The 25211-nt window shown below is 39.8% G+C and overlaps 1 protein-coding gene across 6 annotated transcripts; it reads right to left on the reverse strand.

The window, feature by feature from the left end:
* Window positions 1–1507: 1507 nt before the first annotated feature.
* On the reverse strand, window positions 1508–21636 carry LOC148016764 (cleavage and polyadenylation specificity factor subunit 3-I-like). Of its 6 annotated transcripts, XM_087664632.1 has the most exons (6): window positions 21246–21384; window positions 11178–11263; window positions 4479–4576; window positions 4262–4307; window positions 4026–4175; window positions 1508–3874 (listed from the first exon to the last, which is right to left on the reverse strand). In XM_087664632.1, the coding sequence occupies exons 2-6, from the start codon at window positions 11196–11198 to the stop codon at window positions 2246–2248; spliced, it is 1944 nt and encodes a 647-aa protein (XP_087520758.1). In that variant the 5' UTR covers window positions 11199–11263; window positions 21246–21384; the 3' UTR covers window positions 1508–2245. The 6 variants fall into 6 exon arrangements, with proteins under 6 accessions (XP_087520758.1, XP_087520759.1, XP_087520760.1 ...); XM_087664633.1 differs by lacking the exons at window positions 11178–11263; window positions 21246–21384 and adding an exon at window positions 10308–10778; XM_087664634.1 differs by lacking the exons at window positions 11178–11263; window positions 21246–21384 and adding an exon at window positions 4790–4922.
* Window positions 21637–25211: the final 3575 nt, after the last annotated feature.

Below are 25211 nucleotides of genomic sequence, written 5' to 3' on the forward strand. Positions count from 1 at the left end.
AATAAACCTTGGAAAGACCAAAACCATGGCCTTCAATACTTCAACAACATGAGTGACTAGATCTATGTACCAATTCATATTTGGAGGTGACATAATGGAATATGTGAGGGAACATGTTTATCTAAGAATTTGGCATGAGGCTATGCAATAGTAGGAACACTCGAGAATCAATGTGCTCACACTCACATACAGTTCCAAGAGCCTCCCACGAAACTATGGTTGTTTGACACCCTAGTCACACCTACACTACTATATAGAGCAAAGGTATAGGGCTGCAACTTGTAACACAAGCATCTCAACCCTCGCTAATCGGATCAAAACACAGAGAGATTATTATGATGGCTAGGATAGCATGGAAAGGTCACTGGTCATGATGATAGTACGTATGATTAGAAGTAAGCTCTCCACCCTACCTCCCATTGTTAGAGCAAACCTGGAAGCAACATTTATAGTCACGAAGTACTCATCAAGGCAGTGACCTTTTGACACAAATTATGGGAGCTCCCATATCAAAGATACTCCAAATTAGCACTAACTTCATCTAGAGACAACTAGTAGTAGAGGGCAAGAAAAACTATCAATTTTCACATATAACTATCTAGATGAGCCTACAAGGTTTGGATATGGACCACCTTCCACCTTTTGATGATAACCTGGATTGCCCTACCCTTTCTTTTAGTTAATCAAAGCTAGACCAAGTAATCAGCACTGATATCTTGAGGATTGAGACAAGGACATGAATCTACCCACCACTCTCTCCAAGATGATTAGGGATGAAATTCTACCGGAGTCACTTCTTGTTTCTCTTTGATTATGGATTCACTATTCAACCAACACACATGGACACCCATTTCTCCCGCAACATACATACTACTATCAAACAAACTCGTACCTCCTCTCATAAGCTACAAATGGAGACAAGTAGATGGATAGATACTCCAGTAGAGAATAGGACTTACCAACTTTGTGATCGAGAGCCTAAGACAAAGAAGTATTTTATATGCAAATGTATAGTATACTACGAGATATGAGGATGACACCATTGCCTTCTCTATGATGGTTTTGGATCTCTTGGTCGTGTCATGGAGTAGGAGAACCGAAGATTCCCAAGTCCTTTCCTCCTAGAGCTCCAGAGACATTGAATAGCACTACTACAAAACAAGAGGCCAACTCACCCAAAGAGACCCACACAAAGAGCAACGACAACTTTTTCATAGGTCCAACCCTACTGACACTACTAGCATTGCAAAGAGAGAGCCGCCCCACCAAACACCTCCCATTCCATACCATGGAGTCACATTGTATAGCGCCATTTCACTTTGTCGAGCATGACGACCCCTTCCAAGACCACATTTAAGGAGGCCGCACCATACATGGATTAGAGCCATTATCACAAGACATCGAAGACTTACCAGTAGGCATACCAATGGAGCAATTGAGGACCACATCATGACTGAGATTGTGTGCAACCTTGAGACCAGCTACAACTTACAATCTCCTCCACATTTTTCTATACATAGTTATGTTAAATTTGGGTGTCCTTTTCTTTCCGCTGATGGGACAACATTAGACATGGTTCTACTCTAGCATAGTCACATCGTAAAGTTATTCGTAGCATTGTTTCATAGGCCACTTATTTTAATGTTATCTTCACCTTACTAATGAGATGGCATTAGACATGGATGTACTTTGGACTTTGTCTCATAGGCCACATTGGCCTTATGAAGATGCTTATCTCTCTCTCTCTCTACCAACTACAATACAATTGCAAATTTTAGCAATAAAAGGTGTTGTATGACAATAATCAAAAAGACTCCAGGAAAAGGAATCATAACTTTGCATTACTTTGTGGCTTTATTTCCACAGCCCTAGACAATCCACTGGTACTGGTGGTCCAGGATGTGTTTATCATGCATGTCCACTGTCTTGTATCTAGCATACCCACTGCTACCAATTACTGCAAGGTCAGTGCAACTCAGTGTTTGAATCTCGGAAGGGGAGTCCAATGTGTCTCTAATCAGGGAATATTAAAACCTGATGTACTGAACCAAATACTTCCTGGAAGAGGCAGTGATAATTTATATTGTATCTCATCATAACACACCGTGAGTTGGGTTGACTGCTGAACACACCCTCTTCCAAGATATCTTTATAAAATGTCATTTTCACATACACATACACCCTGGGTAACACTTCCTGTAAAGGTCAAAAGTTCACCATTGACAATGATCAGAGGTTCCTGTGTTTACAACACAATAGGATGCAAAGCTGTCTGTAACCTTTTAAGGGCCATCTTAACACGTTTTCTGAGGTCCTCATTGTCACATTCAATTTCCTTGGTAGCAAAGTCGATGCTGGCCTCCACACCATCAACTGTAAGCATTAGTTTCTGATGCTCTGCATCAATTGTCACGTCCCCAAACAATGAGACAAGCAAAGAATGCAGTATCTTGAAGCTGTTTTTATCAGTTGCAGAACCCTTAAACCCATTGCCGTTAACTTCCAATCCAGAAGTTGGGTATGCATTCAACTTCAGAATGATGGCAACAATGGAATCAGCCACCATGTCACTGAGTGGATCTGAGACCCACTGCAAGACAACGAAATCTGAACCTTCCTGATTTATAGTGACTTTGTCGTACACTCTTAGGGAGGGCATCTCTGCTTTTGGCAACATCACCACACTTTCATACATCTGCTGTATGCGGTGGTGTAAAACCAAAAATGCACCTTTGTAAGGAACTAACTGCCGCTGCATTACACTACCCGTGGTCAACTGAGTGTAAACATGTAAGTCCTCTGGAGCCACGAGCTGGTAGGTGAAACCTTTTCTCACAAGTAGTCCACTCACTGAATCTCCCTCTTTGGGGGGCTTCTCTGCTAGCCTGCCAATTGCCTTTGCTGTCTTTTCTCCTTTGAAGAACATCTCTACAGTCTGACAGTTCTTTGGGGACAAAACATTCACATTATGCTCTTGAAACTGAATCTGCAACTTGGCTTTTAAACGTGCCATTTCGTTTGCCTCCCCATGAACTAGAATAATGTTAGGTGGTCTCAACTCATTCAGAAATGTACTCGTCTGTTTAAAATCTGCATGTGCAGAGAAGGATATATATTCCACACTCATATTAAGTGCAACTACCAATCCACTCATCAATGTCACCTCCTTTGGTTCGTTCAATATCATTTTAGCAAGTGAACCCTGGACGGCATATCCTGGTATAATACAAGCATTTCTTTTATCTTGACACCATAAGTCAAACAACTGTCTTGAAAGTCCACTTTGGAGACCTCCAGGGCTAGCCATAACAACAGATGGGCCGATATCATCAAATTCATCTATGTTCTTAAGAGCTTGAATATGTTTAAAATTGAAAGGATTTGAAACCTCAAACTGGCTGCGCAGACGGTGATTCATGGCATTGATATAAGTTTGGTATACAGCCATGCATTTCTTGGCAAGAGGTGAAGCATAATAAATAGGGATATTGTGCAGCTCTGGATGTGTTTCCCAGTACTCATCCAGAATCAAGAGGAGTTCCTGAGCCCTGCCAAGTGCATAAGCAGGAATAAGAACACGGCCTCCTTGTGCCACAGTCCGATGTACTGTGTCAGTAAATCTCCGTTCACGCACTGCACGGGGCTGATGCACTTGAACACCATATGTTGACTCAATCACACATACATCAGGTGAAAACTGGGGCATCTCAGCAGCCCTGAGGTGACGATCTTCCTCACAAGAATAATCACCAGTATAGAGAACTCTGACACCAGCAATATCCACCATGAACATAGCAGCACCCAGGACATGTCCTGCTGTATAACACCAAAACTTGATGCCATTGACTTCCACATTTTGATGAAAATCTATGACCTGTAAAGCTTAATAAGTCGAGCATCAGAGACAGGTTTAAGAAACACTCTCTGCTGCATGCATCCAAGTCTACTTGCTGTCTCATAGGCTGCACTGATAGCATTGGATCAATTCATATGGCATGACATAAAATCAACAGCAAAACACACACCTCAATCTTGTCCATAGTTCGAAAAATATCCTGCTCATCATACAATGTATCTTCCACAGAAACCTTGCTTATTTTCACAAAATCTGCCAATAGAAGTTTGTAAATAGCTTTGGTAGCATGAGTCATAAACACTCGGCCCTTGAAAGTAGTCTGCAGTATGTTGATATTCATTACATTTTCTATGGAATCCAGCAGGTTCAAACTAGAGAGAAAGGGAAGGAAAAAAAAGGGACTACCTTCTCAATAAAATATGGAAGAGAGGCGCAATGATCCAAGTGAAAGCTGCACATGTGATGAAATGTATTTAGAGCTTAGTTGATGAGCTGTACCTAGAGCTTAGTATGTGACTGATAGATATTTTTTCTGCATGCAGGTACACATAACGTTCGCCACTAAGTTCAAGTGCTGGCACAAAGTCTACCACAGCACAGAGATTCCAAAGTAGAACCTTACTGAGTAATAAGAAGCACATCAACAGTGGAAGGATCGATTTCATCAAAATAAGGTAAGGCTGCCATTCCCGAGTACGCTGGATGAATTCCACAATCAAACTAGACAAAAACAAGTTAAAGTCCTTTTAAGTGCACTTTCTAACCACAAATCTAGTAAAGGCCATCTTTGAACTAACCAATAGATAGGTAAATTTGCTGGCTTGCTGACTTTCTTCATACTATTAGTAAATCAAAATGCTTCAAGGCTTCCAAAAAAGGTGATACAATGACAAGGGCTTACCGAGCTGAGTGTTTTTGAGGACAAGGCCTTACCTAGCTAAGTGTTTTTGAGGACGCAATGGTCATAGTAAGCCCAGTAGAAAGTGTCAGAAATAAACAGCACATGAAACTGATTTTCCATATATAGTGGGAATTTTGAGGAATCAAATAGCACCTTAAAATTTAGGACAGAGTTCAAAAGAATTTTAAATAAATTTGAATGGGAGACCTTGATAAAAGTCTTCACATCCATCTTAACATTCATTTCTTTCAAGAAGATGCATAATGATAATACATTTATCAAAGGCATTAAAAACTTACTCCATTAGCATGTATTGATTGTATTAGTCTGGCCAATAAAACCTTCATGGGTTAGATGCAAACATCTATGGCTTGCATGCACATGTGCCTACATGTGAGTCGGTTTGGGGTGTGGGTGTGTGCACGTGCATGTCTAGCTATAGACAAGTGATCTAAATAAAAATAGATTGTTTTGTATATATGTATATGTATGCACCTATTTATGTTCATGCATGTGAGCATATGAGCAAAATGTACATATGTATTTTTGCATGCACGTAGGTTAGTGAGGAAGGTAGCAAATATGTTTGTATGTTTGCATGTGTATGTACATATGTTTGTTCACATGTGGACTTTAGTGTGTTTTATATATGTATCTATGTGTGTTTTAATAAAGGAGGTAGCTAAGGTATTGGAAGTTAAAAGGTCATGTTTAGCTCAATGAGAAAGACCAAGCAGATTTTTATACTAAAAAGGACATATAAGCATGCAGAAAGGCCTCTTTGAGATTTCGCAAAACTAAAAGGAACAAATCATAAGATGATAAGCACATGAACAGAGAACAAATCATGGTTGCTTTTGTTGAATGACTCATTTAATCAACAAATCAAGATTGTTTTATGTTTAATACCTCATTTAATCACATATTTTAAAATAATAATACTTCTTATCATTCTTCATTTAAATGCTTTTATAATGCTAAGAATGTAGGTGGGTTAAAATGATACGACAATATGTCTAGATTCATGTTTTCTTTTTTAAGTAAGACTATGAATACGCAACCACCAACACTATATAGTCATACCCAGTTAGGTTTGTAGGGATGAGGGATAGAGACCATGAGAATGCTAAAACATGGGGTGGGTTATTTTTTGTTCCTTTTCCCCCTACCTAGGGTCCCAAGAGGAAGAGAGAGAGATATTAACGTCTTATAAGGCCAAAATCGGCCTATGAGACAAAACCATGTACAATACTAACAATCACTAGACATCAAAATGTCACATGCTAAAATATGATTAGTGATATACAGTGAAAAGGAACTAAAGTGATGTACAAGTCAAAATAGTAACCATGTGGGAATATACCAGGAGAATGAAGTAGTGCATGTCTAGCTATGTGGCTAAGTGATATCCATATATCTAGTTTCACCCAATCAAGATCGATGGATAGAGCATGTCATACATCTTAGATGGAATAGTACAGGGATAGTATCTGGACTAAGACCTCAGCTTTGTCATGTGTTGCTCGTATCATTGGCAGATTTCTCGTCTCTATTTGATATAGCATCTGTGTCTGGTGTGACGAAATGTTCTAAACACAAAAAGCACAAAACCAATCGTATGACAAAGCACAAATTGATAAACTTAGACACAATTAGGGTTAGGGTTAGGATAACTCAAAGACGGTGAACACAATGAATAATAAATATACAATGCTAATGCAGCAAACACACTATGCATACTAAACCTTGAACTCTCATATCTCTAGGATCAAGGCAGAGGTTGTGAGCAAACACACTATGCAATGAATATTGAACCTCGAACTCTCTTATCTCTGGGATCAAGGCAGAGGTTATGAGCTATAGAGTGTCTTTGTCATGAGGAGATGTAGTTTTGAAACCTCACTTTATATATGGATTAATTTTTAATCACAGATAAATGAATGAGGAGGAGGGAGCCTAAGAATATATAGGCCAAATAAATGCCTAAAATATGATTGGTTGGCCAGCATTAAATGCTGGCTGACTAGCTGCAAATAATGCCAACACACTAACTGCTAGCAAATAAAATGTCTAAAATATCTCTATGCCTAGCCTGTTGTACCACATGTTCAGACTCAACCATGAACTGACTAATCTGCTAACACCCTCTCTCAGATCATGGGTAATCTGATACAATACAATATACAATGATAGGTCGCATCATAGTACATACAACAATATCCACCAAAGTAGAACCATGGATGCCCAAGTAGTGGGTGCACAAGCCACCACCAAGGTGCCTCGGAGAGAACCTAATGTTGATGTCAATCGTACCAGCTCCTGAAGATAGAGAAGATCATAGTAGCTCTCAATGTCTGTCAACAATGCCTCTGATGTAGCATATGTGACCATCCTGTCACCAATGCCACAATGCATAAATGACCATGAATTCCCCTCCTTTGGCCAAACCGCCAAAGTGTCCCCTCATGTGAACTCTAGACAAAAGCCACCTGCTCTCTGTCAAAGAACCAACCCATCATGAACGTAGATGTCAATCCTAGCTCTAAGATTTGTACCTACCAGACTTTGGTCAATGCATCAAGGATGTCCCTCTCTAGATCCTGTGCATCTGTATAGAAATATAGATGGGGCACGGCTGCCCCATCTCACCACCCTCTCACACTCCCTAGCTGGCACTGGAAAGTGGTGAGGGATGACCTTATCACCACCACTAGAAAGCAGCTGAGGAAGGGGCCACCAAGCCCTTCCCACGATCCGAAGAGGAGGATCCCTTTCGTGCCTTGGACTTCGCCTTGGCCAAAGGAGGATCGGAATCGAAATCTGAGGCAAATGAAGACTCGTCAGAGGAGTCCGCATCACGCTTCGTCTTCTACTCCTTTTTCTTCCTAGAAGCCGCTAACTCTTTGCAGTCCTTCCTTAAATGACCTTTCTTGCCACAATGGCAACACTAGGCCTTCGATTTCTTTGTCTTCAAACCCCTCTCTGAAGCGGCAAGAGCCTCACCGGAACCTCCATAATGTGATGGAAGCCTCCCCTGTAGTCGCAAAGTAGCCTCATGCTCAAGTAGCATCGAGAACATATGAAAAAAACTGACAGGAGTGGTAGATGTCTGCACCTATAAAGCATTCACTACTCCATCAAACTCCCAAGGAAGCTTGTAGAGTACCGTACCAACAAGATGTGCCTCTGATAGGGCAGACTGCATAGTGCAGAGCTGGTCCTGGAGTTGGGTAGCTCGAAGTAGGAATGATTGAATCGTTGTCACAGCACGTAGAGTTGAAGGTCACCACAAGGGTTTAGCAAGAGAAGAATGTATGGGGGTTCAAGAGCTTAGACTCTAGAGATGGTAGAGATAAGAGGGTAGATTTAGAGAGAGGAGTAGACGAAAGAGAAGGGGTTCGAAGAAATTGCAGACGTAGAAGAATACGCAAAAAAAAGAATTAGAAAATGTAGAAGAATACTAACAAAGATGAAGCCTGTCAGTTTCTTTCAGCATTATGAGAAGATATAACTCTAATAGACAAAAACGTGTACAAAATAATACCTTCCTCTATGCTGCTCAAATCGCCAATCTAATATTTCCATTGGCTCCAAAAGGGGGGTTAAATACCAAGACACCTGGCCAGAATTCTGCCAGGTCACTCCTTCATCTCCCACTTTGGAGTATTGTTCACTGCCTGAAAAACAGTGATTGCGCGTCGTGCAATTTTGTCAATCTCTCTTTTTACATAAAATCCTCTCAAATTGGCTAAAAGCTACATGCTTTCTTTTACATGTCATCCTAATCTAGAAGTTGTCTATAGTTTTATGGATTTTTACAATATATAATATCTAGAATATCAAAAATTGGCTAAAAACTTGTCCAAAAAAAATCTACTATTTTAAACAATGGACACTAACACTAATGCCTAAAGTGGCATTGGCTCTCTAAATCTAAAAGGAAGCCACACTCTAGATTTTTTTACACGGTGTGCCCATAGCGGCATGATATCGTATCCTTAGATTCAAACTTCAGTTGTTGGAGCTGGCCATAGAGAGTAACGGCTCTCATGGTAGAAGGAGCCTCGTACATCAACTGCAACTTCGACCATACGTCTGAAGCTGTCCGACAGGAGTAGACCACCGATAAGACTTCTTTGGAAATACACCGAAGTAATACCAAATAAGCCCGGGTATCATCCGAATCCCACGTAAGCACTGCCTCCTCATGGTTGTCTTCATCAAAATTAGATGGGACAAGAGAAAGCTGTTGAGGACGTGTCATAGCTCCACCAACCACGTACCATAACCGATTCTGGATAAACCAGGCCTTCATCACCACACTCCACATGTAATAATCAGGTACATGGAGCTTGTCATCAGTGGATGTACATGGAGGAGCCATTTGTAGAGGATTTAAAAAAGTAAAGAAAAGAAGGCATTTGGAGAGGGAACACAACCAAAACACGAGCACAAACTTCAAAAAGCAAGAGTTCACATACAGTATAACCCAAAATCTGATCAAAATAAGACAAGTTGCGGTAAGAAGTCAAGAAATCAGTCAAAAACTGCCAAAAACAGCAAAAACGGCCTGATAATGCAAGTGCCCACCCAAGAGGAGAGGCAAAGACACTAAAATGCAAGATGAAATGGATACACAAGCTGTGCGGATGCTGATGTCAACAAAAAACGCAGGTAAAACAAGGCACCTGGCTAGAGCAGCAACCGCCTGATCAACAAAGGGAAAAACAGTCCTAAAATCAATAAGAAAACACAACAGAAACACAAATCTTGAAATTCGATACCATGTCAGAAGTGGTGCAGCAATGGAAACGTAAACATAAGCTATAATAAACTGCTGAAACACAAGACGAAAGAGAAAGGGAAAGAAAGAACACAATACAGATGAGAACTCAAATGTATGGTCGGAAAATGGAATCCATATACTAAGACATGAGACAGTACAGAAGCAATGTGAGTCACCAGTTATGGAGGCACTGGCACCTGCTCCCTCTCCCCAAGAATTGTCAGGTGATGAATGAATGAGGAGGGAGCCTGAGAATCTATAGGCCAAATAAATGCCTAAAATATGACTGATGCTGGTTGACTGGCTGCAAATAATGCCAAAACACAATCACTTCTAGCAAATAAAATGTCTAAAATATATTTGTGCCCAGCCTGCTGTACCACATGTACAGACTCAACCATGAACTAACTAATCTGCTAACAAGAGCTCCTCCCTAAATCCCTAGTCCTAATCTCCTGAAAATCCAACGGATGCCAGGCTGCCCTGGTCCTCCACGTGCAGGTGTCATAGCCTATAGCCTCCCTAACAAAAGTTTGTTCCAGGGCTCCTCACCTGGAAGCATTCATTCTGATTTTCTTGTGTTCATGTGTTCTTTCTTTTTACCAATGTTCATTCTTCTGATCATCTCCACATTCACACAGAATCCTGTCTATCACCAACTCATAACGTGTGAGGATCCCCCATAATAACTAAAGGGCAATACCAACATTAACTTAGCAACCACACACAACTTAAAACAGTAAATCAGCAGACAAATTACTCACAAATATAGGAGTTGGAATCCTCCAGCTTCCTATTCAAAGGCACAAACACCAATTAGCCACAACCTTGGTGGCACTTGTAATATTTCTTTAGACTATGGAGAAGGATGACAATTTGGCATGAATAACCTGTGCATGCAATGGCTCCTTTTGTTGCCTCCACTTGTCTCCACTTGTCTTCTCTTTTATATCTTCTCCCACTTGCCCATATCAAGCCACCCAGGCTTTCCCAATCCATCATTGTTTGCATCGAATGCCTCCAAAAGGTAAGCTAGATGCTTTCATATACTCATCTTTGTATGCCATCCGTAATGATGATTGTATGTCCATTAAATATTGAATGCATGTCAATCAGCAAGCTCTTTGCCAACATAAAAGAGTGGAAAGAGAGAAATCCAGCAACTGTCTGGTGCAAATAGCTCCATACGATATCCCAGATCGCTGCAATGTTGATCCAGCCCATCCCATCACCATAAAATTGATCCCTGCTGTTCCAAACAGCAACTCAATGGAGGAGATGATAGATTGAGGCTCTTCCAGGTGGAAAAAATGGTTAGACCAGCTCATACAAAGCTGTCCCCTGTTCTTCAGTACCCAGAAATTACTATTCCTCTTCTAGAATGGCAAAAGTTAGACTTCTCTCAGTCAGCCATGACTTTTCCCAAGCTTGCATGCCTCAAACGAGAGAGATGAAGAAAGAAATGGAAAGTTTTACGTGCCCAAAAGCCATGCCACAATACCCCATGTTTTTGCCTTATTTATAAAAATTTGGGACTCCCCAAACTTTCACATGGCTGCCCAAACATTTCAAATGGCCTACCAAACTTTAAAATTAATCTTTAAAACCACTCTGCTTGAAAGTTTCACTTTTACCTTGGAAACCCAATGTTTCATAGGTTCTGGAATGGATTCCTTGGTCCTCCCTTGTGCCCCATGGGCTAGACTCTGCCCATGTCATTCTGCAAGTGCAATGGTCACATGGTCAAAGTTGGAGGTGCCAAAATCGAAGTATTATTAGCTTAGATTCTTAGGTGAAGTTAATTAAAATGTTGAGAAATTTTTCACATTCCACATTTTGGGACATAATACTCCTATATCTTGGAGTCAATTGTGAGAGTGTTCAATGGAAGAGAAACATGAACACGGAGAGGAAAGAGAAGAGAAAGGCTGCAAGAAGAGAAGAGAATGAAGTGATAGTTTGGATTGAATCTAAAACAAATGCTAAATACTATAGCTGACTGATCAGTCCCTGCACACAGCCCAAAGCGTCAATGAGGGCACCAGATTGGACTGATGAGATGGCAGCACTGGAGATGGAGAAGAAGGCTAAAGTCGGAGTGTGCAACTTGCAAGACAGAAAAGAAAAATGATCTAACCCAACACTAGGCTGGCTATAAATAGCCAATCCCACCAAAACTGCCGACCAACATATTGTTTATTGTTTACTGTTTATTTTCCATTTAGTTAGTCATGGCATTATATGACAGCTATTTTGTGACTTGGGAAATTCCAACTTTTCATATGTAACATTTTGGTCTCATAGTCCAATTTGGCCTTTTGTAAATGTTTCTCTCTCTCTCTCTCTCTCTCTCTCTCTCTCTCTCTCTCTCTCAGCCCTTAGGCTTTGACCCTTTGCTAGGAACCTCTCTTACAACCTCTCTTCATAGCCTCTCGCGCTCGCTAAAATGGCTGAAGTTAGTTCCTCCCAAGGTCAAACTCAACACAATGCACCTAAAGATTAGTCATGGTGGGATGAAGTAAACATTGAGTGCCCTACTCGTGGTGTAGTACATCGATGGACGTGAAAGCTGTCCTTATGGGCACACAGGTGGAGTTAATAAGGTGTGTGCTCATTTCTTGGGAGCGGAAAGGAAAAGAGGTGTACTTTTGCACATGACTGACACCTAAGAAAGGTAAGAGCTCAAGGCATGTACAGCAAATCAAGATGCCTTGGCTCGATCAAGGCAACGTATGGCTGTTGATCCCACCACACGCATTCCACGAGTAGGATTAGTTGTACCCTCTCTAATATTGGCTACAGCTACACTCTCGTCCCCCAAATGTCTAGAGTATATTGGAGATTGGGACATCTACTTCTAATGTACCTTACATACAACGACAAAGTACCCTTGAGGCTTCATGGAATCCACAAGAGGAGGAGATCAATGATACTATCACTTGCTTCTTCTATTCCAATCATATTGCCTTTCATACTGCGAGGTAAAGTTTTTTAAATCATAAATATTTGCTATTTATATATTAATGACATAAATTTTAGCGATAAATCTTGATTTTGAACTTTGAAGTTTGTGTTCAATATTGCACATGTGATTATTGATTCATACCTTAGGAAGATGATGGGCGTAGAATGAGATAACATCTATTCCTCATCCTATTGTACTTTATGTACATTTATACTATCACTTTTTTTCATGTTCTCTCCTCACTCAAGGCACATTCACCTTTAAGTGAGAAGTTGGGGGGGGTAAAGGCACTTGCACCTATCCCGCCTTGTATTCACTACACATTGTATCCACACACTTGCACATTGCAAGTGGTGGGTGCCCATCATAGTTTTTTCATACACATACACATACGGGTATGAAAGTATGAAAAAAGTATGTTTCACCGGTACTATTTGAAGCATACGTGACCTGAAAATTTAACATACTTTTCTGCTAGTATACATTTAATTAACCACATTTTCCCATGACACCCACACATTTTAAAACACACATTATAATGTGAAAACTTGACAAAATTTGAAGCATACGTGACCTACAAATTAAACATACTTTTCTACTAGTATACATTTAATTAACCACATCTTCCCATGATACATATACATTTTAAAACACACATTACAATGTGAAAACTTGACATACTTGAGCCACATTGTGTAAGCCTATAGACTCACCGTAAATTCAGATTCAAAGAACAGAGAAAAAATTAACCTAAAATAGTCCAAAACAGTATGTTGATCCAAAGAAGTGGACTAGAGCGCTCAACAAAGTCCTAAGTACACAAAAAAGGTTGCCAGATAACAAGTTGAATTTTGCCAAATAACAAATCACCTAGGCCCTGCGGAGTTGAATTGTAGCAATTTTGGGGATGCCAAAATGTAATCATTCAATTTTGAGCAAACATTCATTTGCTCAAACATACGAGTATGCAAAAAACTATGGTGCCCATCATTGTCACTTTATTCATTATTCTTTTGGTGACTAATAAATAAGGGAAGGCCGATCACACATTGTGACTATAGGAGTTCCCACATCTGTGTGTGTGTGTGCGCGCGCGCACCATAGCTCGCACTTTTCTTGCTTTCGCTTGCTCGTGCTTCCACTCAAGCTTCATCCTTCACTTGATAGGTAAAAATATTGATCCAAACAATCATTCTACTAGTAGATCTCCTCTATTTTTGAATGTTTATTATTCATTATTTAGTTTTTAATATATTATAAGGTAAAAAGGATTAACCATGCAACTCAACATTATGCATATGGTGAAGTTGGTGAGGATAATGCATCCACTTAGTTTGAGAAGGCTATTGGCCATACTCATTGGAATGCAATAATGGCTCAGGAAATTGTTCTACTAGAGACCAACAAGACTTGGGATCTAGCACCATTGGAATACAACAATGGCTTAGAAATTTATTCTATTAGAGGCCAACAAGACTTTTAGGATCTAGCACAAGCACCATTGCCCAAGGGCAAAAAAGCTATTGGTCGTAAGTGAGTCTATAAAATACAACATTATGCAAATGGTTCTATTGGCAAGTATATATAGGTATTTGAATACACATATACACATTGGGCTAGTAGCATGTCTGATAAAATATCTACTAGTAGATTCATATTCTTTTAGTAGTACAAGGGTTACTTAGAGCAATAAAAGGCTTTATCAAGTATAAAGGCTGAGTATAGAGATATTGCTATGGCAACATATGAGGTGATATGAATACAAAAGTTATTGGATGATTTGGATGTATAGCGAGATGGTCCGATTGTCATTAGTTGTGACAACATGAGCAACATACAACTAACTAGGAGCCATATGCTCCATGCTAAGACAAAATACAAATATATATTACCGTTTGGTGAGAGAAAAGGTACTTGCAAGTGAGATCGACTTGCTACATGTCGACACACAAGATCAAGTAAGTAACATTTTCAAGAGGACATTGGATGTAGATAAGTTTTGAGCTCACTTGGAGTTGCAGAGATGAAGTTGAGATTCAAGGGAGTATTAATATGGCAAGCTCAGTACATGCAAACATTGATGATAAATTGCCATGGTAGTCATTATGATTGGTTAGTTAGAACTACCTATAACTAGCATAGTTATAGTGCCAATCGATTAGTATAGTCAATTATACACCTTTTGACTTAGTAGACCACTTTTGTTTATCTTGTATCTTATCTCTACTTTGTGTATAATTTATATTGTAAGAAAGATGAAAAGAAAACCAATTTAAAAACGTTTTGGACTCTCTATCTCTCTTCTTGTGTTCTTGAGTGAGCTTCTTCTTGCATGTATTATGTGTATTCATCATAGAAGCTTGAGCAAGTCTCCAGAAATCATGATACACAAGAGTGCCAATGCACTTGCCCATGAGTGGATAGACAACATTTAGATGGTTGGGCCACACAATGTTATGGCATTCATGGTAGATGGTAAGCTAACAAAGAGAGTAATTGATGCCATAGTTGGGAGCTACTCTCCCCACATTACAGTTTATTTTTGCATGGCTCATTGTTTAAATAATCTTCTCAAGGATATTGGTAAGCTCCCACGGGTTGAGCTGACCAATACTAAAGTTGTTGAGATGATGACCTTTGTGCTTAACCATCAATATGTTCATCAGGAATTTTTACAGAAGTCTAAAGAGATTCTCCTTCACAAGGTCCCCTTCGGCTTCTACTTCCACAAGGATGTTAAGCATAAACACAACTAAGAACATGGGACTTTGGGATGAGGTGAAGCAGATTGATGATATGGTTCAGCCCGTTATACACTTACTACACCTTGTAGACACAACATGTATTGGCAAGGTCTGCGAGGTTATGGACAGGATGATCGAGCAGCCAAAGGAGTTGGTGTCAGATGAGGATCAATATGATGAGATTTGCACCTTGTGTGTGATGCAATGGGATGCTAATGCGTCTCCTTTGCATTTAGCGGTATATATGTTGGACCTAGGGGTCGTAGCCAAGAGACTAGTAGAAAGATTAGTGGTGGCTATTGGTGCATCTTGGGGCACATGGTTCCTGTAATTGAGACGAGGCGCATAGTAAAGGATCAGCTTACACTCTATGGGAATTTCTATGGCTCATGGTTGTGGTGATGCAAAGATGGACAACTTTACTAGAGGTAGTTCTCTGTGGTGGCAAGATTATGGATATGATGCCAAGAGCTTTAAGGTTGTGGGTAAGAGACTAACAAGGAGATTAGTGATGGCTATTGGCACATCTTGGAGTACATGGTTCCTAACATTGAGATGAGTCGCACAGTGAAGGATCAGCTTTCACTCTAAAGAAAATAACGTGGCTCATATGGTTGTGATAATGCAAAGGTGGACAACTTCACTAGAGGCAGTCCCCTGTGTGGTGGCAAGATTATGGATATAATGGCCCAAAGCTTTAACATCTAGCAATTCACATTTTGAGCTAGGCTGTTAGCTCCTCTTGTTTGGAGCAATTGTGGAGCTCTTATAGACCAATGATCTCATCTTCATCAATGCAAACTTACGAATGCTTTGCAATAGTATGATTGTAAAGGCTAATCCTTTTACTATATGGGAGATGAAATAGGACAAGCATATAGCAAGGCAAGTCCCACACTTAGGAGACATTGAAGAGGAAGTAGAGGAGGTAGCAGAAGAGCTCCAATGGCATGGCAGATGAGTCTCGAGGTCCTAGAGGCTAGGACTTAAGCCGTGAGGATGTTATTATGCCACATTGACATCTATCATTCTATGTCATGACTCATATGAGCTTTAAGTATTATGTATAATATATGATCATTGATGTATCTTTTTTATGTACTAGAGACTAGAGTTTAGTTACCAATGTGATGCATCTTTTTGATAGCCTATTGAGTACTCATTGTTCAGTACGTTTATAAATTATGGCTCTTGAGACTCTAAAGTTTAATCATAAAAGTTTTAACTTTGTTTGGTTGCATGCACTTTGTATTCAAGTTTTATTTGAAACTTTCAATTTTACAACAACGATTGCCCTTAATAATATAATATATCTTGCAAAATTCATCATTTATGGCACGTGCAATTATCAATATGATGTTTAAAGCATGCTTTTAGAGTGTCTTTAAATCCTAAAGTTGTTTGATGCAAAATTATTTTAAAAATCCTAAATTTGGTCTATTTTTTAATTTCTCGTTCCCCCGTTCCCGAAATGAGCCTCCCTGTTCCCATTGCAATCTTGTTCCCCCCGTTCTAGAATAGGCCCCTCTATTCCAATTGTGTTTCCCGTTACTATTATCATTTCCCATTCCTCATTCCATGCGGCTATGATCTTGGGTAAAGACCACATGAGTACCTAGTTATGTCAAACAATGGATAGAAAAAAAGTTAAAACCTAAATTGTGTACATAAAGAACTTTAGTGGATGAAGCCTATCTATCGAACAAAAGGAAAATAGTCCCACTTCTTGAACGGGTATGGAAGAGTTGTCACCAATGGTGATGGAATCCCCTTTGGAATGACGATCCTAAAGCCAATCCAGTTGGTAGGTCATATGTAAAGAGACCCCCACTATCAACAAGCCATGGCTTCTCCTCAATGAAGGAAGCAAGTATTTTATCTTGAACCTCAAACAAATGAACAAAGACGAACTCTCTAGTAGTAGGGATAGCCTTCAAATCCTAGGCAACACTTCTCCTTCGGATGAGTGCCCTTCCCAAAATGTGAGCACTTAGGCCTTGGACTTATTCTCATCCTACTTCTTCCTGTTTTTTGCCTTCTTATTCCCCTTCCTGCACATGCGGCAAATTCCTTGGTAGAGTTGAATCCATTCAAGGTAGTACAATTGAGCAAAGGTTTTCTAATAATAGAGATAATATAGCGTCATCCACACCCCTATTGCCATCTACAACCTACGTACACGAACAAGGATAGCATTCTATAGACTCATAAAAAGGAAGGCCTAAGCTCAAGAATTAAGCCGATCCCATAGAGTTGCATCATCCATAGTAGAACCCATAGTGGGTGTCACAACTCTATAGAGACAGAATTTGTATCCTTTTTCATTAATTTGTCTATATAATGATTTATTAAATTTGTTTCCTTTACACTAATTAAATATAAAGAAAAGTGCATTGGAGCTGGCCACTGATGAGTGGTCACAGGTTATGGTGGACCCACGCGGTGGGTTAGAGAAAAGATAGTTCACACTTCCACCTATATGGCCCGATTGGACGCCTGTGACCAGAACTCACGCATATCAGGGTTAGACTCGCACACAGAAAGGATTGATACCTTGAAGTGTGGGCTAGATCCGCCAGAACAGACAGTTACAATCAACAAGATGGCATGATCATTAAATGCTTGTACAATGTACATGTGTGGGCTAAAAGCTTGAAATGCACATTTCTTTGCATAGGAAAGTCACATGAAGATTCTGATACCGTTTTTGCGATGTACACGGAAAAAGCTTTCATATGACACCCATATTGGGGGGTCCCTAAATTTTAGGAGGTCCCTAAATTTTAGGAGCCTCGAATTAGCCTAAAAATGCTAGTTCTAAAAAATAGGGATGTCATTCTAAAAATAGTAAATTCTATACTCTGAATGTGCTTACTAAATTTGGTTGTTTCTATTCTTGACAATATTCAGCCCAAAAAGAAAGGCCATAGAGAAGAGACAAGTGTCAAGACACTTGTCACACAAGTTTCCAAGTGTCCCACCACTTGTCACACCTCATGACATGCGGCTGGACACTTGTCTTGTGCTACTCCACTTTTCCCTTTTGTACTAGCTCTTCCCTCTCCTATAAATAAAAGCTCGTTTTTCTTCATTCAACATCATTTTTCTTTGCTGTAAACTCATGTACAGCACCCACAGATAGCCAGAAACTGGCCCCATCCATCCCCATCGTCATCCCCCACTTCTCCATTATCAAATTCCTCTATATTCGCTCTTCTATCACTGTTGTTTTACAGGACAGCAAGCCTGTAAATTCATTACAGCACCTCCTTCTCGAGCTCTTTCTTCCATTTTAGCAACAAGAAGCAAGCCCTATCCATGTACTGCTGATCAACGATGGAGAAAGGCTAATTTCCCTTCTTTCTTCTCTCATACTGTAAAGAAATCAGTTCTTATCATTGCATAATAGATAATGCATGTGTGTTTGTACATCTTTGTATGATCTTGTGAGAGTGAGAATTACTTCTCCTCACTCTCAGGTTGATTGTAACTGAGCTCTTCCCTAAGGGACTTGGGTTGAGCAGAAATACATCCCTTCGGGGGAGGGGGGGGAGGTTGCCCATCTTCAACCCTCAATCTTGTCTCCATTACTTTTACATTTTCATGGCTGTAATTTTGTGAGTAATTTTCATTTTCAGCTTAAGTGTTCGTTCTCTTTTATATTAAATCTCGAAAACAAACGAATAACATAATTATTAAGCATACTACGTTGTTCGGGGCGTTTACAGTGGGATCCTCCACAAGGCGAGGAATAGAAGTAGTCATGAAATCCCATAGATCAAAGTTATCGCGAGGATGCACTCCACTATGCATGACCAAAGGGAGTAGTTCTACCTATCAAGTCGATCTTCTTTGGGTAAGAAAGGAAGAACCGATACCTGTATAGAAGGGGCCATTATGGCAATACAAGGGCCAAAAGGACAGGCCCTATGAGAGACATGTAAAGAAGCAAGAGAAGGAGAAAGCCACTCCAATCTTCAAGACCTATCAAGATGATGTTCCCTTTCGAAATGAGGTTCTAATCTCTATTCTTCACATTACTCTTCACAACTTTTTGACCAGATATAACACCTATCTTCAAAGGAAAGGATGATTTTTTTGTTTTGGTAGCAGGATGTCTAAACACTGAATCTAAAATGACTGTTGAATACAATGGCAAACTGATCAATCCTTGTGCGCAGCCCAAAGAGTCAGTGAAGGCATTGGATCAGATTAATGAGGATAGTAGCACTAAAGAGAGACAAGAAGGCCGAAATCAGAGTGTGCAACCTACAAGACAAAAAAAAGAATGATATGACCCAAGAGTGAACTTCCTATAAATGGCCAAATCCCACCAAAACTACTTGGCTTGCAAAAATAGGCCAAAATAGTGCATCAGCCCTTGTCCTAGAGGCAAAAATACTAACATAGGTATTATGACAAGCCAACCTGATCAAAATTGCAAATATACAAATTGTCTAGCCACTAACAAAGCTGAATAACTAGTTGCATGCATAGAGTGAATACACTCAACATGCAGTAAAAAAGAAATGCACACAAACTGAATGGGGTACAATAGACAGAGCTCCATCAAACTCTCATGGAGCTCACAACCGAGAGATGACTAGCTAGCAAAATGGCAAGATAACATCGATGTCATGATACTATGTCAAATGCCTTGCTAAAATATACAAAGCAATATCACACACACTCCAACATGTGGCTAGATTTGCTCTCTGATACTCCTCAGAACTCAGTAAAAATAGAAATACTAAAGGATGCAAATTGCTAATCACTTGATCTACCATGATGTTCACCACCACACAGAGCCCCAACAATCACCATCAATCTCATTCTTATCCTCATTGATTCAAGCTATGGCTGACACCTGATACAGCCTATTACTTCCATGTTAGTTTCACTTTTTAATTAATAATCTACATGACTTAAAGTGCCACATTAGCAACATAGTTTTTTAGTGTTTTGCTTTGTTGTTTCCAACCAGGCACAATGTAAGGCTCAAACCCTAGGGCCAAGAGTCACACCAAACTCTAGAGTTAGTGCTCTATTGTAGATGCTCTGTAGTCTCACACTTCCAGAAGAGCTACTACGCATTCACTCCTTACTACTCGAAATGAGAGAATCCTTCCAAAGGCAAGCACCAAGACTCATACTTGCAAGTTGCAAGCAATCATACATATCAACCAAGCCACATGTCACAATAGCCAAGCATCAACATGAGGCTGAAATAACAATTTAAAGCCCACAATCATGAAATATCAAGTCAATGCATGCCCAAACACAGCAAGAATGCAAACTAACACTAGACTAGCATAGTCACAAATGTGCACAAGGTTAATCACTAGATGGATAGTAAAGTGATCAATTGCAAAAGTTGCCACTTGGGACAGATCACCAAACCTAAACATATAATATCATTTCGAAGAGCACAATTATAATGGAAGTAGGCTAACTAATACATGATAATCAAAAACCAAAAAAGACAAAATGAGTGGGAAAAAGGGATCCACCAGCAATGATCACAGGACTAGGAGAGCCATGTTGGAATGTGCTGAGACATGATACCATGAAGCCATGAGGATAGGGTGGAGGCCATAGATTCATGGAACACATGTTGTACAATCAGTATGTTATACAGGGTGGTGTAGCGCTCTACAGTAACCTACTAAAAGAACATATAACCTCTACCATTCATGACAGATATCAAGTTTCTTCCCAAAAAAGTTTGTATTATAATTAACCATAGCATGATACATCCACCTTCTTATGCAATCAAAGGAGGAAAAAGGCCAAAAACAAAAAGAGTGTTGTACGTGATACGTCCATCTTCTCATGCAATCAAAAAGTTTAAAAAGGCTAAGTGGAAACACCAAGAAAACTGAGCACCTGAGCAGGTTTCAGCAGAATCCTTGCCAGAAATGATGCGATGTCGGTGCTTTGCGACAAGAGGAAAAGAAACAAAAGCGGAGGGAGGGAGGGATGGCGCACGTTACCATGACAGTCTTGCCCTTATAGGTCATGTAGACACATGAACGTCCAACTTCGTTGCCTGCACCCAGGGGGGTGATATCAAGCTTGTCGCCTGGGCATAAGAGCTTCGCGGAGGAGTCCTTGCGCTTCAACGACGCGGCAGAGGCAGGCGCCGCGTTAGAGCTCATGATGGCTGCCCGCTTCCTTTCTGTCTACTTCTTCGGCTTCCTTCTCCCCCTCCTCCTCTGTCGTGCTCTTGCACTATCGCTTGAGAGGCTTCTCTCGTTGAGCTAGTTAGGTAGTAGACTAGATGAAAAGTCTCTCTGGCTCTGTAAGTTACGTAGGCGTGTTGAAGAAGTCGTGTCCGAAGTAAAGGTGGAAATGATGTTCATCCTTGTCAACACACACACACACACACTCTCTCTCTCTCTCTCTCTCTCTCTCTCTCTCTCTCTCAAGTTATTGATGCAAGGTGTGTAATGCCCCACTCTCCTCTTAGTAAGCCCTTTTGTTAGGTTTGGGGGACTCGAGGAATCTAGGTTTCTTTAGCTCTTATCCTTTCTCACTCCCTCTCCCTCAATCTTTCGCAAAACCACGAGTACATGCCCAATCATCATCATCACTTGAACTCGATTCCAATTTTGAATCTAGAATATCTTCATATTTCTCCTTGAGCTTTTCAATTGCTTTAAACAATCTCCAAACATGTTTCAAACTTAAGCAAGACTTGACTTTCTTGCTTTCACAATGACTTCTCTAAGGCAATGGCACTTCCCGATGACGATGCTAGTGTAGGCAAATCTTCCTCATCCCCTAAGTCTACTTTCCTATTGATTCTTCTTTAGTAGCTACTCAACAATTAGCTAGCCAATGTATCAGATGTTGCTAGACCCCTTTCTTCCTCCTTTTTGTCAACTTCTCTTTTTACTCACCACCTTGTACTTTATCACAAAAATGAGTCACGATATATTAATAAATGAGAGGGGTACAATGCTCAAGGCAACCAAGAAGAATATGTCAAACTTATGTGCTAGTGGCTTTTTACAATAAAATGAAACCTGAAGTAGCTTAACTATCATAGGAAACCCTAACTAAAACCCTGACCATAGTCTTTGCTTAGGACACTAGGGGCAATAAGTACATTTAGTGACAATTTAAATACCTACAGAGGCCAGATTATGGATCAAAGAGCATCGATACATAGCCTACAAGATGATCTACAAACCCGCTCCATAAAATGGCAAAGTGATCTAAGAACGATAATAAAATCCTAGAAAAAAATATATATGTGGTCATGGTTGCACATGTTTATCCTAATAGATATATCAACCTATGACAATATAATGAATGACAAATCATCTTTTAAAAGGTATCGCATATAGAAATAGCTAACTAACTCAAAACTCTAATGGAGGAATGACCTTCATAAAAAGGTTTATCAAAATGTCTTTTGAATAACCAACCAAATCACAATCCATGAATCCATGCATAAGTGAAGATGTCCTTGAGATACGTGAAGAAACTCTTCACTATCTGCCAATGATTCACAAAAGGGTTGCTAATGATGATGATTAATTGGGCAACTGAATACTCTATCAATAGTGGAAGTATGTTCCCCTCAACACTTGATACAATGATACAAGCTAATCCCATGCATCCTAGGTTGTTTTTGCACGATCAAATGTGTGGAATGATATCTCTCTTCATGGTCTCAAGGGAAAATTTGCACAATTGTAGCCATGTCTCTTGCTATCAGGGTTTGTAAAAAGAAGATGTTGGATCTCTTCTTGTGAGGGTTCATAAAAATAAGAACAGAAAAAGATAAAGAAAATAACTATGATCCACAATCAATATGCAAATCCTTATGTTTTCATTGATTCAAGTTTCATATTTCATCATGAAATCCAAATCCATATAAACTATCCCCATGAGCAATTGCTCAAAGTTTAATCATCATTCTATACATAACTATCATCTTTTTACCCCTTTCTCCAACAAATAAGTTATTATGTTATAACAAATGTTTCAAATTTGTAGCTATAATGCAAAGACCATGAAGAGTATATTTGGACATCAAATCTACTTTAAACCCAGACTTTCTAGACTAATAGATGCATGCAATATGCCTTTAGAGATAATGCTATATATGCAATATAATTTGATGAATCCATAGTCAAGTAGGTATGATTTCATCAAGTATGATTCTAGCATTGCAATTGTTCTTGTTGAGTTGGCCATGGCTCTCATTTATGATGATGATCATGGTGTCGATTTCATGTATTGCAGCCTTTGATAGTAGGTAGACCTTTTGCTCCAAATATGTTGCTTTACATGCCTATTATCCAGCTAAACTTCATCTCCTCGATCTGGCCTTCGAGCCTTCCACTTGAGATCTTCACTAGGACAGCTCCAAGATGTTAAGAGCTTCAAGAGTCAACCCTCCACCTTACTACGATCTTCTTGCATCATCAATAGCATTCAACTTTCTCTCAAACAAATGCTAGGTTGTGTTCTTTAGGAATTTGCCACCTCATGAGCAACTATTGTAACCCAACTTTCCAACAATCTATTGCTCTTAAGGAAGCTAATTTCCACTAGTAGCTTCAATTCTAAAATGACTAGTCAACTTAATTAATCTTGTTGGCTCCAACTCATCAACTTTTTTCTTTAGAAGCAATGTCTTTGTCTCCATATAGAGTAGGTCCTCCTTCATGATGCTAAGTGATCCCTCTCAAGTCATCTAGTCAAACACAACACAATTGCTAAAATTTATCTTGAACATTGGATTCTTCAATAGCTACATATTTTTATCATTGAGCAAGCAAACACACTATGATAGACGACTACTATTGATGGTAGTGTAGATGCCTGGACTCATCTAGCCAAGCGGTCCATCATCAATGTCCGCACGTGTTGAGCTTGCCATCTTAACACTCCCCCCCAAGCTCAACTCTATCTTTGCAACTCCAAGTAGGCTTTGAAACTTTCGAAGCTTCTCTGCATCCAATGCCTTTGTAAAAATGTCAACTATCTAATCCTATGTGCTGACATATACCAAGTCAATCTCTCCTACAATTACCTTCTCTCTTACAAAGTGGTAGTGCACCTCAATGTGTTTTGTCCTAGCATGGAACACTGGATTCCTAGCTAACTGTATGCTCCTCATGTTGTCACAATGAATGACAACTGGACCATCTCCCTGCACATCCAAATCACCTAATAACTTTTGCAGCCATACCACCTCACATGCTGCCATAGTAGCACCTCTATACTCAGCCTCCGTACTTGATAAAGCAACAGTAGGTTGCTTTTTGATGCTCCATGTAACTGCTACACTACTAAGGGAAAACGTGAATCCATGAGTAGATCTTCTGTCTGACACGCTACTAGCCCAATTTGCATCTGTGTATCCAAGGACATATACATCCTTACCTGCCTCATAAAAGAGTCCATAATGTAAAGTGGACTTCACATACCTCAATATACGTCTAACTGCATCCAAATGAGGCTTTCTAGGCATCTGCATAAATTAACTAACAAGGCCAACAGCATAGCTCAAGTCTGGCCTTGTGATAGTCATGTAAATTATACTCCCTACTATCCTCCTGAATAGAGTAGGGTCTTCTTTCTCATCCCCAACGTCGGCACTCAACTTCACATTTTGCTCCAATGGTACTGAAAGAGGCTTACATGCTATCATATCATACTTGGATAACATATCTAAGACATACTGCCTTTGGGATAGCCATATACCATCATCACATCTGATCACTTCAATACCAAGAAAGTATCTCAGCTCACCCAATATTAACAAGATACAAAATCCAATATTAACAAGATACTCTCCAATCTTGTCATACCATGCTCTAGGTGCTTGCTTCAGCCCCCCATAGAGTGCCTTCTTTAACCTTCACACATACGTGGGATGCACTAAATCATCATAACCTGCTGGCTGCTTCCAAGGCAATCACACACCTAACAGTTGCGAT

This window comes from Lygodium microphyllum, chromosome 23 (genome assembly GCF_053477565.2).
Source record: "Lygodium microphyllum isolate KBCC chromosome 23, Lygodium_microphyllum_v1.1.10, whole genome shotgun sequence".
NCBI lineage: Eukaryota > Viridiplantae > Streptophyta > Polypodiopsida > Schizaeales > Lygodiaceae > Lygodium > Lygodium microphyllum.